At 49.1% G+C, this 17,444-nt stretch overlaps 1 protein-coding gene and 1 long non-coding RNA gene across 7 annotated transcripts in view; one reads left to right on the forward strand and one right to left on the reverse strand.

Annotated features, from left to right (window-relative positions):
• Positions 1–14,824, forward strand: part of STUM (stum, mechanosensory transduction mediator homolog) — a 36,497-nt gene extending 21,673 nt beyond the window's left edge. Inside the window, exons 2-4 of one of the 4 annotated variants that reach the window (XM_072331598.1) lie at positions 5,244–5,423; positions 11,214–12,137; positions 13,170–14,824. In XM_072331598.1, the coding sequence (XP_072187699.1) occupies positions 5,244–5,423; positions 11,214–11,248 (215 nt within the window). In that variant the 3' untranslated portion in view covers positions 11,249–12,137; positions 13,170–14,824. The remainder of the gene's footprint in view (positions 1–5,243; positions 5,424–11,213; positions 12,138–13,169) is intronic. The other 3 variants (XM_072331599.1, XM_072331596.1, XM_072331597.1) reach the window with 3 other exon arrangements.
• On the reverse strand, positions 1,636–11,207 carry LOC140249630 (uncharacterized). 3 transcript variants are annotated; one of them, XR_011903047.1, is made up of 4 exons: positions 8,594–11,207; positions 6,004–6,193; positions 2,397–2,720; positions 2,063–2,123 (listed from the first exon to the last, which is right to left on the reverse strand). It is a non-coding gene; the product is annotated as an uncharacterized lncRNA (long non-coding RNA). The 3 variants fall into 3 exon arrangements; XR_011903048.1 differs by lacking the exon at positions 2,397–2,720 and having other exon boundaries at positions 1,636–2,123; XR_011903049.1 differs by lacking the exons at positions 2,063–2,123; positions 2,397–2,720 and adding an exon at positions 5,430–5,663.
• Positions 14,825–17,444: the final 2,620 nt, after the last annotated feature.

The following is a 17,444-nucleotide window of genomic DNA, read 5'->3' on the forward strand; positions in this document are numbered from 1 at the left end:
AACAAACCCTGTGGAGACAAGAACTACAAACACCAGCTTTCACTTGTCAAGTTACTGTATACTTCTGTCCGCAGTGAGTCCAGAAGGACTGTGTGGGGTCAGAATTCAAGTGTCCTTCCTATATGGAAGGAGGAACTAAAAACATGCTGACAAGAGCTCAGCAATACATTTTTAATAGCAGGCCACAGGAGAAAATTCATAAGCTGCTCTCCATGGCAACATCTAGGCTCTGTCACGTTTTCCTGCCTCCACTCTTCCCTCTTCTCCCTCTCCTACTCCACCACTCCTTGTTTCCTTGCCTGGGTTCTGCATGCAGTGCTGCCCGTAACAGCTGGCATTTGCCACCAGGTGTCTGCAGGCCACTGATGTTCCCCATGACAGCTCATGGCCACAGAATTACTTACTCATAGTTCATTATTCTTGGCCTGTGAATTTTGGGATTGGGATTTTCAGTTCTAAAAGGTGATAACTAGGACCAAGCAAACCTTCTATTTCAAGCAGTCCCTGGGTTCCACTCTTCTCCCCTCTCAAACTGGACAAGCCACCCATCTGTTCTAGCCCCTTTTCACTGCGTGCAGGCTTGCTTTTAAAAAATCTGGCTAAAATACCTTTAATTCTAGAAGAAAAGGGAATAATTGCATTGGCCCCTATGTTGATTCCAAGGCTGAAATGAATTGCAAGGGGAAGGACTTACTGAATACCACATTCAGTTTACATGTCCTCTTGCAGGCAACACCCATACTTTATTGATGCTGCAGAGTCACACTGTAGTCTTGCCATCTCTACTTTCTTCAGACATCAAAAGAAGCCCATCCAGCACCCACTACCAGGGGAAGAATTGCTGCATACGTGATCTCTGTGCCCTGGGCTGAGCACTAACACCAGACCATAGTGGCAACAGAAATGCTTCAGTGCTCCCAGCTCACTTAGTGCTGAGAAGGCCACGGGCACACTGACTTGAGCAATCTTTTCTATACAGACAGCCGCAAGTTTTAGAAGCTTTCTTTCCCTCATGATAATCCATAGAGTTACAGATGAGGATTTTAATTGGGTGCCACTAATGATGAGGCCTCCCCAGCTGAAATGATTCTTTACAAACTGAAGTATAAAATGAGTTTGGGCCACTCAGGACCCCCAGATGTCTCAAACAGTAGATAATAGAGTCACTGTACCACCAAGCACACTGCAAAGCTTATTACCTCTTTTGTGCTATTTTTCTGGCTTACCCAAGCAAGAACCAGCATCTCTCTTTTTCAGCAAATCCACAACATCTGCTTCATATACCTGCCAACACTGTTTAATGACAGCTAATAATCATTTTACTTAAAAAATCCAAAGGCACACTAGACATGTCCCCACACAGAGCACTCCCCTGATACAATACAGGTATGTCTCCACCCCCACAAAAGACACACTCATTAATTACATCTCCCACCATCAATCCTGCAGCCTTCATTGTTCCCACAGACACCTCAGATGCCATTCCTCTCCCTGTTCTCCCACACTGTGCTTGTGCTTACTAGCAGCTGCATACATCCTAGAGCCTTGCTCTAGATCCTCAGTCAAAACACGGGTTGTTTGTTCCTTTTGGGAAGCAAGAAAAAGAGCTGCTTACCACCCTGTTTCCTCACAGTAATACAAGGACTGATCTTATACGGCTCCCAAGCTTAAGGCAAAAGGAAAAGGTCTATCCGCAACCGCTTCCTAGCTCCAACCTTCATGCTTTTGTGGGGTAGGGAGCTTGACTAGCAGCAGCTGTGCGTGCTACCCTTGTTTGTCTTTCCACTCTTCCTGGTGTCTACAGCTACTTCAGAATGGAATACCTCTGATACCTCTGCAGCAGCCCAGCTGTGTGAACCTGCAGACTGCTGGTGCCAGGCAAGCTGTTTGGCTCATCCAAATGCCTGCAATGAGCTTTGATGCCCTTTAGCTAAGTTAACAGACTTGCTATGCGGCACATGATGTCCTTTCTCCACAACCTCCCACTGTGTCCCCACAGGGGTTGTATTAATGCACTTACTACTCAGCGTAAAACCCAGAAAACCAGCAATTCATGGGTCTTCTGTCTTCTCCTGCTGGTGCAGATATTCACAGGGTGTGTTGTCCTTATTGTGAATTTTGTCCTGATACAGAAGAAAAAATAAAAAGAATAAGCTCTTGATGTGCAACATGTCTCTGTTTAGCCCTGGCCCTGACTCCAGCCTACCCACAACCTCAGTTTCTGAGTTATCCTGTTGTTTCCCACCCATGGAACAAAGCAAACCATGTCTGCTAGTGCAGTCAGCTCCTACTCAGAGCTAAATAGAGAAAGCACATGGTTTAGAGTAATGCCAGATTGCACCAGGTTTGGGCTATTTTCTGTTGAGTAGATATGAGAAATGCTTCATATAACTTACTTATGCTGGCACGGCTGTAGAGACTTTTAGTTTTCATTTGCTTGCAGCCTTAACAGTTTGTGTTCTCTTGTTAGATTCACAGCCTGAGATCTTTTGGGATAGCTTGTTTAACTGGCCAACATAATCCCAGGTGCAGTTTTCTTACTAAGAGTTTAGGTTACAGGCTGTGGGCACCCCTCAGCTGGGGTAGGGAGGTGAAGGCAGGGTGCCCTAACTGGTGTGGTTACACGCTATCAGCAGATGCAGCTTCTCTTCCTCCTCTTCAAGAATGCGCTTCCAGTTGCAAACTCTTCCATATTTGGAAATGCGGAGCCAAGAGAGTTTCTGGAGGGGAAATATGTTTAAGACTTCCTTCTGCCTCACATTTTGAAGTGAAGCTGAGGCTAGAGAAGTGCATTTTCTCCAGCTTGGGTGCAACACAGATAAAATGCTTTTCCTCAGAAAGAAACTATGCTGACTAGAAGAAGACTGCTTCCCTTTTACATCGGCTGGCTTGTCTCAATTCTTGATTTAAAAATGCCAACCACCCCCCAAACGTTAATTAATCATAACTAGTAAAGAAAATGCAGTGACTCCCATGAGCAAGAAAGTGGTCTGAATAGGAATCCAGATGAGCCAAGGCTCCAGAGAAAACCCCAGTTTCTTATCAGTTCTCCTTCTGGACACGGACACCTAGCTGTCTTGTTTGCTTTCTTCCCTTTGGAATGGGACTGGATATTATTAGCTGAGTCACTGCTGTATGTAAAGGACTCATCAGCCAATTCAGCACCTCACTCTAATGATGTAAGATTATTAAAAGCTTCACTGGAAGGAATCAAAGCTGTTTCTTAGGAGTTATTGCTCATTTACAACCTTTTTCTTTTTTCTTGTAACACATCTTGGAAGAGCAAAGGTAAGGTGAGAGGGAAGGATCTGCATTTCCATTTTAGAATGAGAAATGCATTGCTATTTGGCAAGATTTAGCACCCTGATGGGACAATTTGAACACCCAGTTCCTGACCATGCCTCAATCCTGCCCTATTTAATCCCAGATTGTGCTACAGTGTAACTCTGCAGAGAACTGTTCTGGATGCACAGGGGAGTATTCCAGTCCTAGTTTGAAGAAGCTGAGAGAAAACAAGGTGGGGAGAGCAGGGCAGAGATCTGGGATAATCATCATGGAAACATTAAGGTTGGAAAGGAGCACTAAGTCAACTTAGTTCACCATGTCCACTAAGCACTGTCACTCAGATCCCACGTGGAAGGTGCCAAAACCAGCAAGCCAACAACAGACTTCTCTCTCAGCAAGTAGCAGTGAGGCTGATGTAACACCATTTGGGATTAAAGCCGTTTCCCCTTTTCTTCTTCCCAGCCCAGCAGTGCTGACCCACAGGGCTGCCTCCCGCTGCACCCTGCTGCAATGCAGCATGGCTGCTGTGTGCTGGCTGCAGCACAGCAGGTGGGAGGATGATAGGCATGCAGCAAGAAGGCACGTGGGTTTGGAGAGCTGGTGGGGTGTTAGGACTGTGCTGGAGCTGACAGCTGCAGAAGATGGTGAGATTAAGAATAGGCTGTGGGCAGCCTTCCTAGTACGTTAATTGCCTGTTCTTGTGACCCACTAAGTAAGAGACAACAGCAGCAGCAGAGAGCCTCTCTTCCACCATCCTGGCAGGGCAGGACAGTGTCATTTTGCTCCTAAGAAGAACCTCCTGCTCCGTCTGGCTGCTTTAGTCTGCAGGATGGATGCAAGCTGAGTGTTTCCTGCCACCTGCAGCCAAGCGACACCCTCTTTCCCAAAAGTTCAGTAAGGCATCGCTGTACTTCAAAGATGAGCTTACTCATTCACATCTCACAGGTTGTTCACACGCTCCTGCTCTCGCAAAGAGAAAAGGGCAAGTTCTTAGAAAGCACTGGACATTGTTCTTCAGGGTTTGGAATTCCAAACATTCACCAAGGAAGCTTTCAGAGATCTGGGTTATCGAGCACAAACCACACCACACCTTTGTACCTACCTTGGTGATGCTGTATTTAGACCTAAAAAGATAGAAAGACAATGCATAATGCTAAGAAGTGTTGAAATGCGTGCTTAGATCTGGTAATACAATCTCCTCATACCAGCACCAGCACCTCATACACTACAGGTATCAGTAGTCGTTTCTTCTGTTCTTTGCAGATGCTGCGTGTTGCTACAGGTTGGCTGTGGGTACTATGAGGCCTCCCCAAACTGTACTCTCAGCTATCCACAGAAACAGAACATCAGCTGCAAATAAATGCTCGGGTTCATCCAATGGGGTAAATGCAGGGACAATCTTTGTGATTTCTGATGTGTTCTCCTTCCCCACAACTTGTACTTTCAAACATGGATGAGATTTTTCATTTGAATTGTAGGAAATCTCGAGGGTGTGTGGAAGTTTAGGAAGTTTGGCTCCAGTGGGCCTGCAGCACCAGGTAAGCCTGGCTCAGTGCTGAACATTGGGTTAGCTTCTCCTACCCTGTTAAAACACTGCCAAATATCAGTTTGTGACTGAGGGGAGCATTGCGCTGCAGCTCAGCATATCAGCAGCACCCCTTTTTTAAGGTATGTTCCTTCTGGAGAGGTATTCAGGAGCAGTATCAGACTGTCAGCTTTCACAGACATATGTCAGAGACGTACTGCTCTGTACAGCCAGTAGTGCTGTAAGTCTGGGTGGAAATTTCCCTTTTAAAGCTTCTGTGGAGAAAATATGTGCCTCCATTTGTCCTCTTGTACAGTGTTTGCAGATCTAATACAGCAATAGGAGCAAGATGCTCTGAAAAGCGGATTTAGAGGAAGAAATCTGGCATGAATCTGTGGCTTCACTATGTTTTTTTTGGCCGCTTTTTCCATAGGAACGTTTGTATCAGCTTTCACTGTGCTGTGTGGAGCCCGGACTGATCTCCCCGACAGGCACATATGCTGTGTCTTCTGGCTGAACATTGCTGCTGCGCTGATCCAGATCCTGACAGCAATTGTGATGGTTGGCTGGATTATGAGTATATTCTGGGGAATGGACATGGTCATTCTTGCAAGTAAGTACAGTGCAATATCCACTCCGCTTGCCTTACGTTGTTGGGACATAGCTTATGCCTCTGCAGCCCCCACACATCTCTGTATGGTGCAAGAGCCAAAGGGTGGGCTCTGCAGGCTGATGAGAAATAGCAGGTAGAGGAATTGTGGGAATGTTTAGGGACACTCATACCCATGCTGCCCTGTTGCATGTCTGGAAGTTTCCCCATCTCACCGTGCAACTTAGAATCTTCTGTTCCTTTCTGAAACATTAGAAGTGCAGGAAGGGATAAGGACCTCAGCACTGCAAGCTCTGTTGCCTGGAGCCCTTCCTCCCTGGTTTCATTGGTGAATGGCTTTGAACAGGAAAGCCCTTTTTCCCCTCATGGCCCATCTGCACCTCTCCAACAATGTCAGACTGTCAGAAAAGCCCTGGGGATGCTCTAGGACCTTCCATCTCTCTTACAACCTTTAAGGATCTGAAACATTAGTCTTGGGGAAGAAGAGGAGAGTCTTTCACTGAACACACATAAGCTAGGTCATCCAGCAGGTTAACCACATATTACCACTAGATACTCTAGAACCCAGACTCTATCACTTTACCTGCTCAAGACTTTCACTGGTGTGAAATGGAGGATCATTTCCTATCGCACAGCAGAGAATAAAAGTGGCTGCTTCTGATGGAGAACATCTTATCAGCAGCTTTTGCCACTTTGTTTAAATGGGCTCCAGGTGGTTATCTCTGCTGACCTCTGTTAGAGGAGGAAGGAGGATCTCAGGAAACTCCCAGGCTCTGCAAAACAATGAAATGAGTGAAATTGAAAAGGCAGCAGGAGACCAGGCACATCTTCAGCTGCCAAACCCATGGGTTAAACCCACTTACCAAACCATCTGCTGCTTTCTGAGCCAGCCTCAGTTTGTAGGCTGAGTTCAGGGCGATCCCCACACAGAGCAATTGTTGGTTGTTAAAAGCATGAATGCCAGTGAAATAAAAGGCTTTCCTCAGGACACAGGCAGCACTACACTTTGCTTCCCAGCTGCCAGGTTTCACTTCAGACACACCTGTGTGTCGGGGTAGCCCAAGCTATTGCTGAGGAAGAAACGTGAATGAGTCCTTTTCTGTGGAATGGCTTTAAGAACCTGCCCAGTCTGTGTGTAATCAGATCATTAAGTGTTCATACCTACACACACCAGTGCTATTGCTCTGTTGGACGTCCTCAGCATGTGGGGCACTGCAGGCAAAGCCAGTTTTGCAGTGGCAAGCACCTGTTCAGGTGAAGAGCTGCAGCTAAAACTATGATTTACCTTTCTCCATAGTCCTGCTTGTGTATGGCACACACATGGGTAAGCCAAGCAGGGAGCTGGCTTTGAGGAGGCTCCACCTGATTTTCTGGGTTGATTGCTGGGGAAAACAATTACAGCTTCATCTGGTTCTTTCTGCTAGAAGAGAAGGGCAAGTGGAATCTACATGCTTCGTGATAACCAACTCTATGTAACCCAACAAGTTGCAGCTCTCAGCAGTTTCTTGCTGCCTCATTAAATAGTTAGGTTTTAAGCTTCTTTACAATACAGAGGAAATCATGGAGCTCTTGGTTAATGGAGGATAAAAGAAAATGTCATTTTTCAGTCAGAGCAGAAAGTAGAAGTGAACAGTTGTGCTCACTTGAATCAAACAGCATGGGCAGGGATGAAGTGAAATGGTTTGGGTTCTTTTTTGTCTTTGTTTTCACATTGAAACAAAACAAAGCAAAACCAACCCCTCCATCCCTATCCCAAAACAAGGGTTTCAAGTGCAAGAAATAAGACATTTCATCTAAAAACACCACAACACAAAACAATTTGCTCTGGTTGGGTTTGGTTTGCTTAAAAGGAGAAGCAAGTTGTTTGCGATTTGTTCAGCACGGGGTTAAAGCTGTAAGCTATTGAAACTTGAGTTTGTGTTTTGGCTGGGGAGGTGTTAAAAGGTACCAAAGCAAAGCCCACATCTGCTCTTCCTCACCAATACATGGCTGAGCCCATGCATCCCTATGATGGCACCATACATTCAGGTAGCAAGATTTTGGTGGGCTAAAGGACAATCTAAGAATGTGGTATCCCAGACAAACATGCTGGAGGGCTTTTGCTCAGGATTTCCATACAGTGAGGGATCAGTTCCTTTTTGACAGGCTCCAGGCAGAGCCCGTGTTGCAAAACATGCTTGTGTTGCTGGCTGGCAGAGTGCTGGGCAGCAGTCAGGGAGGCTGGTTGCAGTTCTCCCCTTCCTAAAGCTCCCTCATTCTCAGCCATTGAGAAAGGAGCCCTGCTGGAGCCTGGTCCAAGAGGGGAGCCTTGAGGATAATGTCACACTGTCTGTCTTTAATGAGGAGGAAAATGAGAGGAATTATAAGTCAATCAGGTGCACTTCAGTTCCTGGAACAAGTAATCAAATGGATGACTTGCATGCATTTAGGAAATAAAAAGAAATAAAGCGAGAGTCAGCCTGGTTTTGTCAGGAACAAGCTGTGTCAAACTGGCCTCATTCCCTGCTGTGGTGGAGGAATTCATTTTGTGAATTGAGAAGATGATCAGACTTACATCTTGACTTTCAGACGCGGACATTGTGTCACACAGCACTCTTCCAAGCAGGCCAGGAGACATGGCTTGTGTGAAAGATTTGAGAGCAGTTCTCTGAATACGTTTCTCTTCAATTTGTTATGAAATTGAAGCTACAGTGAGAGATGTTTTGTTTGGCTCCTCCTGAAACTTGTTCTGTTTAGTATTGTCATTCAGGACCGACAAGCAGCCAGTACAAGAACAAGGTCAGGGTTCAGGTGGGATCCTGACAAACTGAAGAAATGGTTGGAAAGACATTACCAGACACATCGCTTTGGAAAGAGCTCTTTGTTTTACCTGCTATCTGAAAGTAAAGCGAGATGGAAAAGATGACCCCAATTCCTTTGGGAAAGAATAATATGCCCAACTCGCCTCCCTGCAGTAACCCACAGATATCCCATGGGCAACAGCAGCACTGTACCTTCCCTGAACCCTTTTTGCCTCAGGAAACAGAAATCAAGGAGTATTTGGCCAGGCATTGCTGCACCTCTGATGAACACAGCCCAGAAGTGTGGCCTTTTGTACAGTTACAATTGTACAATCATAAAGTTGACAAATAACCAGAGGTCATAAAGAAAGAAAATAAACAACAAATGCTCACCAGTGTTGAGGTTCATGGTAAGGACAGATGCTTGCTGAGGCCAAGGCTTGCTGCAAAGCTCCACACAAGAGTGTTCTCCAAAAAGAGATCCTGCCTTAGTGCTGGTCAGCCCTTAAATGGGGTCTAGGAGAGTTGCAGCCAAGCTCCACCCCTTCCAGTAGCACAGCTGAATTACCTTCACCTGTGCTCCCACAGCTGACCCATTGCTTGCCTCAGGTGGTCAATCAGAGGTTCAGGCTGTGATCAACAGTTCCCATACACCTTTGAAAGAAGCCCTCAGTCGACTTCTGCCCTCTCAGTTAGGTGTGTTTGGCTGTGCCCATGGCTGAGTGAAGGCACTGTTACCTGCGGCTTCAGAGGATGGGGACTCCTGCTGCAGCAAACTTTGGCCTCTCAAGGACTCACTGACAATCAGTAGCAAGAAATTACCTGTGCTCATACTGTCCACTCATCACTCCTTTGCTAATTGTGTTGTTTAGACCTTGCCATAAGCACCAGATGCATGGTCACTGCACTGTACGTTTGGCTCCCAGAGACTTTAGCTGTCACCAAGGCTCGTCTTCTCCATACAGGGCCCATCCCAGGGTGGGTTCTGCAGTTGCTCTGGTAAGGAAAGAGAATGGAAAGTGTTGAGAGACTCAGAAGAGCAGAGCATCCCCAAATGGCTGGTGACCCCCAATGAGACGGAGCGAATTCTGAGGGCTAATTGCTTACTTAGATCCATTATTATTTTTTTAAATCCAAATAGAGCTGCGCCTCAGACTGTATGCAAGGTAGGCAGGCCAAGATACACAGCACCCACGTTGCCTGTGGGCAAGGGCCAGCCTGGAGAGAATCCATCAAGTGTAGCTTTCCTGGTTGTAGGACTACAAACAGATGGCATATTCTAGGCCATTCCTTTTCCATACAGCCCATGCAATGGCAGTGCCACTGAAGAGAAGCAGCGTCACCTCTTGGCCTTGGAGGAGTTCAGCTTAGGGACAGGAATGTCAAAAACAGAGGAGGATTCCCCTCTATGCTCTCTAAACAAGAGCCCAAAAGAAAAACAATCCAATTCAAACAGAAAGATCTCAGATAAACAGAGCTTTGAAGAGGTCTAGCCCTGGTCTGAATGTTCAGTTGTAGAGCAGTGTTCTCTGTTCACTCCACAGCCCTGATTTATCCATTCTTTTCTGGTTCTTCATGTGTTTTGGATATATTGTCTACAGTTACATTTCTCCCTCTCTCTTTCTTTCATGTTCCTTTGCCTCCTTTTGTTCACCATCAAAGTTTCACAAGGTAAGTTTGTTTCTGTTCCTCCTCCTCAGCCTTGAACCCCAGTGGGTACCTGTCTGGGGTGAGGAGTTCAGGGCTGGCTGGGGCAGGTGCTGCCCGCTCCCAGCTGACATCCAACTGTGTCTGAGTGCCTGTCTGTCTGTCTGCCTGTCTCCGTCTGTCCCATGGCTGTCCCAGTGGATGTGGGGGCACAGGAAGGACGCTGCCTCTGGCCTGCTGGGTGCCCACATATCCCAGTGCTCCCACAGCAGAGGATGCCTGAGCTCTCATTGGAGAACCAGCAACAGCCCACCAAGATGTTGGGCAGAAGGTGTCAGTGTATTGCTATGGCTGTAAGACAAACCAGGCTCCAAATGTTTCCTGGTGCCCTGGAGCACGCTGCTCTGCTTTCAGAGAATCCTGAGCAGGGACACAGTCCCAGGGAGGTCGATGGTAAGACAGTCTGTGTGGGGGTTGGTTGCCTTTTGCCTCTAAACACAATTCGGTAATGATTTACAGAAGCACAATTGCAAGTAAACGTGGTTAAGTTGTTGATTCAGGGCCCAGATGCTGATCTTGGAGCTGTCTGCTTTACCAAACTGTGCCTCAGCTGTATCGCTGCACAGGCACACAAACAGAGCACTGCTTTGCACAAAGTACCAATTGTTACAACACGAGCACAGTGGTTGTTTTCCCATATAAACTATTTAATAAGACATGCAAGTATTTTAGTAACTAAATTTAGCATAGGAGAGCTCGTTTGACTTACTCTGGTCATGTAAAGAGAGATAAAAGCTCTGCCATTGCAGTTGGCTTCCAGCCAGTTGCAAACCAAGAGACAAACCTGAAGGGAGTTCTATGGTATGTTATTAAAGGCAAGGCTGCACAAACAGCAAGCAGTGGGGCCCTGGCCCTGAGGAGCTGTGGTGAATAGGACAGGACGCTTGAGCCCTTGCAGGTGTGGCATGTACACACCTTGGTGGTGATGTGCACTGGATTTGCTGCTGTGCCCTGACCAAAGCACCTCATTCTGCTGGCCTGAAGCAAAGCAAATGGGTAATGAGGAGGCAGCGAGAGCGAGAGGACTGAGGTTACTTACCCTGCAGCCACAGGCACCCACAGCACTCTGGAACCCCTCACAGAAGCAAAGCCAAGCACAGTGTCTGCCACCAGCATCCGCAGGGCTATGTGCTCAGGTGGCCATGCCCATGGTGACGAGGGGCAGCACGCTGTCCCCCTGCCCGGCAGCAGGGTGGTGGCAGCCCCAGGTCTCCTCACAGGGGTACCCCACGCTCCTGGTACAGCTGGCTGCGGGCCCTCCTTAGGGACTGGCACTAACCGTGTTCCCTTCCCATCCTCCTCACAGGCTCCAAGGAGCAGGGAATCCCACAGCAGCTGTAGTGGCTGGGACAAGTATGTTCAGAGAAACACGGCGAGCGATTTCCTTGGTCAGCTGTGTGCCACGGACCTTCTCATTACCCTTTGTCTCTCTTCTTCCTTTTGTTTTGTGCCTGCCCCCGGTCCACCTGCCTGTCCAGCGGAGCGGCGGTACCGAGCACCCGAGGGAGACTTGCACTGACTGAGCAGCAGAGATGGGGCGAGCGCACCGCACCTTGGGACTGGCCCCAGCGAGCCAGCGATGGGCAGCCAAGGGGGAGGAAGAAGAGGGTGCCAAGAGGAGGGAGGCCCCTGGACAAGGTGGCACCCGGTCAGGCAGTGGCACCAAGGGGGTGGGAGATGCTGCGCTCTCTGCTGTCCCAGCAGGAAGTAGCCAGAGCTATTTTGCCTCCTGTTTCGCTCGCTGTTAAAGAAAACCAGTTGTGAACATCAAATGCCAAGGAGCTATTAATAGATATGTGTACAGTCTGTAAAAGCAAACAAGTTGTACAATTTTTCCCCTCCAAGAAGCCATTCTTGACTGCTTCGTGGCAACAAAGGGCTCAGCCCAGCCTCCTCTGCTGTGTATTTATGATGCTCGGCAAAGCTCTATCATTGCAAACGTCTTGAGAAATGTGCTTCCTGTAAATCGTGTTGTGCTGCTGAACTGAGTTGGGCCATCCCCTCCTTCAATCCACCGGCACCATGCAAGCACCTGCCCCCACCAGCCCCAGGAGGCTCCTGCTAGCAGCAGACAGGGCACCCCAAGCTTCCCAAAGCTCCTGCTGTAAAGGCTTTTCCACCTCTTTCCCTGGGAGGGATGTGCTGGCAGCATCTCCTTGCTTTGGAAATGGATCCCTGCAGTGCAACCCATGGTACCAGCTGACGCTGAGGCTCTGCTCTGCTACCGGAGGTAAGTACCTGGGTCCCAGGGATCACACATCCTGCAGTGCCTGTGGTCTGCAGCCTAAGGCTCTTTAGGCACGTGATTAGCAAGAGAATAAGGCATAAACAAGGAGAGAATGGATTTATGAAAGAGCCTTCAGGTTAAATGTAAACTGATATTCTACAGGTCCAGCTATTCCAGTAAGCCTCTCCACCTGCAGGCAGCAGTGAAGTGGGCTCCTGGTGCCAACAGCTGCTTCTTGTTAATCTGAGCTGAGGTGTGCTTAAGAGGAAAGGCAGCACAGCTGCCCCACGTCAACGCTGTGCACAGCAGCAGTGCTTGGGAAATCCATGCCAAGTGAATGAGCTGTGGGTTGCACTAGAAAAGAAGTGACCTGGGAGCAGCCTGCTCTAAAGCCAAGAGATGAGTTCCTCAGGATCACCCTGGTATTATAAAGCAGCCAGATAAACCCTTAGGGTGCAGAAACCCTCCCCAAGGTTTGAAACAGGGGCAGCAAGAAAGCAGCCAAATATCACCCAGGAAGAATGTGTTTCAGTGCCCACAAGGATGAATTCATTTGCAGAAGGATATGAATATTCAGCGGCCGCTCCTCTGCTGCAGTGAAAACTGCTCTTTTGGGGTGTGCTGCAGGAGACCAGGAAAAGTTGTGTGGTCTGGGAGAAACGAGCTGAGGGCTGGAGTCAGGATAGCCTGAGCTCTGCCACTGATACGCTGTGTGTGTCCCCAGGCTCCTGGCCTTTCTTCACCCCACACACTGCAGCCCAGCTGGAACAGCAGCAGGGCTCAGACAGCGCTGAAGCCTGAGTTCACATCTCGCTGGGGCATGGCTGGGGCCTGCAGTTTCCTTCAGCACGGGGACGGGCGGATCTCTCAAAAGGAGAAGTCATTTATGGGGTTGAACTGTAAAATCCCCGCCTGCACAGGGGCAAGAAGCACAGCTCACACACTGGTGAGAAAAGCGATGCAGTGAAAGCACAGGTCTAAATGCTGCTCTGAAGCTCTCTCTCCTAAGCAGTGCTTTTCATGATTATGTTTTAGGGCTAGAAGAATCACCCAGCGCCTTCATTCCTCCCCTGCTGCAGGTGCACGTTGCATCCTGGAGGTCTCACCTGTGCCTGAAGGAGCAAAGCCCCAGCCCCCTCCTCACCGGACACATCAGCTGATGCTTCCACCCTCTGCCTCCCTTCACAGTGCAGCAAACACCGGAAGGCTGTGCCTGTGCTTCTTGCTGATCCCTGCACACAATCCAGCTGCCAACCTGGACTTAGACACGCGGCACTGAGCTGGCTCCGTATCATCCCTCGCTTTGTGAGTATAAGTGTTTTAGGTGCAAGTGTCACAGCTAAAGAGCAGTAGTAACTTCTGAAGATCGCGACAGCTTCGCCACCATCAACCAGCAACAAACTATTTTCTGCTGCTCTTTTCCTGATTGTGAAAACCGTGTTTTTCAAAAAGGGCTGCAATGGAGCAGTTTCAGCCAGGCTGAGACGCTGCTTTACTGCTTGTGGGGAAGCACTGCCAGGTAGAGACCAAACCAAACGCCTTTCTGAAGCTGTGCTGTTGCATAGCTTCTGGAGCAGCTGAAGCACTGGGAGAGCGTGGAAGTGGTGATGAATTTGTTGGTGATGAATTTGTTGGTGTTGTCGGTTCTGTACTTACCACAGAAAAAAGGGCCGTGGAAAATGCTGGCCGTCCTGCCCAAACCCCAAGAGAGCCGCATGTTCCTCCCCACGTGCATCAGCTGCCACACAAAGACCACGCAAAGCTGCGCTGAGGACCTTTTGCAGGACGCTGCTCCTTGGCACAGCATCTGTGCCGCCGAGGCGTTAGGCAGAGCTCCGCCTCCAGGAAACCCATGCATGAAGATTCACGGAGCCGATCCTCCCGAGGGGCAGCTTTGTTCCATCCTGGTGTTGCATCCTCACCTCTTTGGGATGACCCACGCATACGTTCAGCCAGTAGCGCCTCCTCTCGCCCTACCACCGCACAGCAGCACGGGGGCACCGCACAGGGCTTTGCCCTACAAGTACGCTTCTTCTTTGAGCTATTCAGTCTGAACAACACCTTCTACATGTCGACACCAACACTTCATTGGCACTCAGAACGGCCCAAGAAGGGCCATACACGCAGACGGACCTAACGTTCCTTCCAGCCTGCAGTGGAGGCTTCTCCCAGGTGCTCAGTGGCGATGCATCCCTGTGGTTCCCAGCTGAGGTTTCTCTGTGCACACAACTCACTTCCAGGCAGTTTGGGGATTGCTTTTCCTACCTGGAACTCAGCATTTCCAGTTTGCCTGTATACCACCCCAAGTGGCACCAGATGAGCTGGGATAAGTGCAGCAAGCCCAGCAGGAGCCCGTACCACCTACCAGCCACCCTTTTACCCCATCATCTGTGACCTCTCCCTGCACTCACCCAGAGGGCAGCAGCACTCCCTTCGTATGCTTCTGCCCTAGTGAGGAGGGAACCGATGCCAGCGTGCATCATCTGCTCCCTATATGGAGTTGGTGCTGGTGCCCTGACGTTCAGCCTGCGTTCTGTTTCTATGCTGGTGCCCGACCTGACCCCTGTGGTCATGGAGGAGGGCTTGTGTACCCACTGATCTTGCCAACTGGTTGTGCTGTGCTGTGTTTTGATACTGTGGATTTTCTCTCTCTCTTTTTTTTTTTAAGTTAAATATATTCTATTGCTGTACAGCTGGAACGAAACATTCTCTTTATGTAGCCGGGAGAAACTCTGCCAGGCCTGAATTTAGATGAGGTTTCTTCCCATGGGGCAGCAGAGGTCTGGCTGGGGTCCTCACTGCAGTGTGGCCGTCTCTGCACTGCTGAGACAGTGAGAGCAAAGCCCTCCCCTCCCCCCGTAGCTGGTGGGGTGCTGCTCACCTCGGGTTTCTCTGTAACCTTCCCACTTTGAAACGACTCTGGTCACATTCCCATAGGTGAGCTGGTGCCGCTGGGCAGGCGGGCTCTGGGGAGGGTATGAAGCGATGACGGTGTGGTTGCGATGGGGTCCCTGCCGCGCGTCAGCCACCTGCAGGCTCAGCAGGGGAGTTCTCCTTGCAGGAGGCCCCACGGGGCTGACAGCCCACCAAAACGCAGCTGGGTGTTTTAACTGAGCAGTCCCTTTCTGGATGCCGCATTCCAAGAGCAGCAGCGACCCTCCCCTTTACTCCGCAGCAGGCACACTGCACGCAGGTAGGGACCAGCCTCAAACGTACGTATGAGCCCTAATAAAGCCACGAGAGGACATCCCGGGGATATATTGCGGTTACGGTACGCTGCGGAGAGACTTTGCAACGGAGCAGCACGGCGGCCGCGAGCCCGGCGGGAGCACCGCGTGACACCACGGCAGCTGCGGCGCTGCTGCGGCGCCACCTTGCGGCTGCGGCCGGGCAGTGCTGCAAACACGGGGGGAAGAGCAGAGCTGAGGGGCTGTGAAGCCTGGGTGACCCCATCCGCTGCCCTACAGCCTGCGGCACAAGTGTCCCCGTTAGCCCCTTCACGCACTGCACCATCTAAAATGAACGTGACTGTACTGTACTGTGAAAGTGACAGTAGGGTACTCCATGGGAAGGCATTTTACAGGAGGAGGCAATACAGGGAGTACGATATGGGAGGGCATTACGTGGAGGGCCAAACAATATACGTGTGGGGTTAAATCTTGTAGGAAAGCACAGTAGAGAAGGGCTTTATAAGTGTGGGGGCAAGCACTATACAGGGGGATGTTCTATAGGGAAGGTCAGCACTGAGCTGTATTACACAGGAAAGGTGCAAGCACTGCATGCAAGGACACTGTATTTGCAGGGGGACAAGCACTATAGGGTGACATTCTATGTAAGGGTGAAAACTACAGTGTAGAGTGTTATATAGGAGGTGGGCAGTATACAGGGAAGCATTACAGTGAGCAGGAGAGTGCTATGAGCAGAAGGTGTTATATAGCACTCACTTGACCCTTATAGGTGAGGATTATAATGGGAGGCAAGTACTATGGGAAGATTTATGGGGGTTTATGAGCACTATACAGGGAATATTAGAGGAGGCGGTGAGCACAATACAGAGGGTAATAGATGGGGTAGGTGAACACTATATGAGGTGGAGTTATAGAGAGGGGTGAGAAATATAGGAGGCACGTAGGACTACAAGAGGACATCTAAATAACATCTGTCTTTATGTAACACCTTCTGTATCATGTTTGTCTGTCTGTAACATTTGCTCCAGTCCTGTATAACAGCCCCAAACATTGCCCCTGCTCGTATCTAGAACTGGAAGTAAAAGCAGATGTGAAACTAGAAGCAGAACAAGAAGTAAAAGCATGGTTGAAACCTGAACAGGAATTAAAAGTGGCAGCGAAACTGGATGTGGAATCAGGAGTAAAAGTGTAATGGGAAGTAGAGGGTGGAACCCTAAGTAATAGTGAAACTGGAAATGGATTTGGAACCAGACATGTAAGCAAAACCAGAAATGGTAATATAACCAGAAGTGGAAACGGATACAGGAGTGGAATCAGAGGTAAAAATAAAAGCAGAAGTGGAAACGAAGCCATTCCAAACTATCTTGAGCCTTTATAAGGCAAGCCAGGCCAAACAAAGTGCTATGCCAAGCTTTGCTGACTTGTGCTAGGCCAGCTGGAGCTGTACTAAGCCATGCCATTTGTGGTCAAACCAACCCGATCCATTTCTAGCCAATCCAATCTGAACAAACCTGGCCCAATTCATGACAACTTGAGCCAAGTCATTTTGAGCCCTGCCGTGCCAGTCTGAGCCACAGTCATGCTAGGCCAACTCCACCTGATCCATTCTGAGTCCAGTCAAGCCAAATTGTCCCAGGCTGACCCAACCCAGGTCAATCTGAGCGGAGCCATGCAGTACCAAGATGTGCCAATTCCTACCTGATCTTTTTGGAGCTGAGCTGAACAGACTAGTTCCAAGCTAGGCCAATCCATGCCCAGCCACACTAAACCAAGCAATGAATCATGAATAAATCATACTGATCCGAGTTATACTGAGCCAAGTTATGCCGAATTGCGCCAGGCTGAGCTCTGCTGGACTGTGCTAAGCTAATCTGACCAGGTCCACTTCAAACCAAGCTGAACTGACCCTGGCCAACTTGGTCTGAGCCATTCAGTTTTGACCTAAGCCACTCTCACCCATGCTGTGCCAAGCCAGCCTGACCTGATCCAACATGAGCCAACCCAAGTTGTGCCATGCTGAGCCATTCTGAACACTACTAAGCTGACCTTACCCCATCTGTTGTGAGCTGAGCCAAGCCAAACTGATTTGGTCCAAACCAACCTCGGCCAGCCTCCAATCTCA

The sequence above is a fragment of the Excalfactoria chinensis genome, chromosome 3 (assembly GCF_039878825.1).
Source record: "Excalfactoria chinensis isolate bCotChi1 chromosome 3, bCotChi1.hap2, whole genome shotgun sequence".
NCBI lineage: Eukaryota > Metazoa > Chordata > Aves > Galliformes > Phasianidae > Excalfactoria > Excalfactoria chinensis.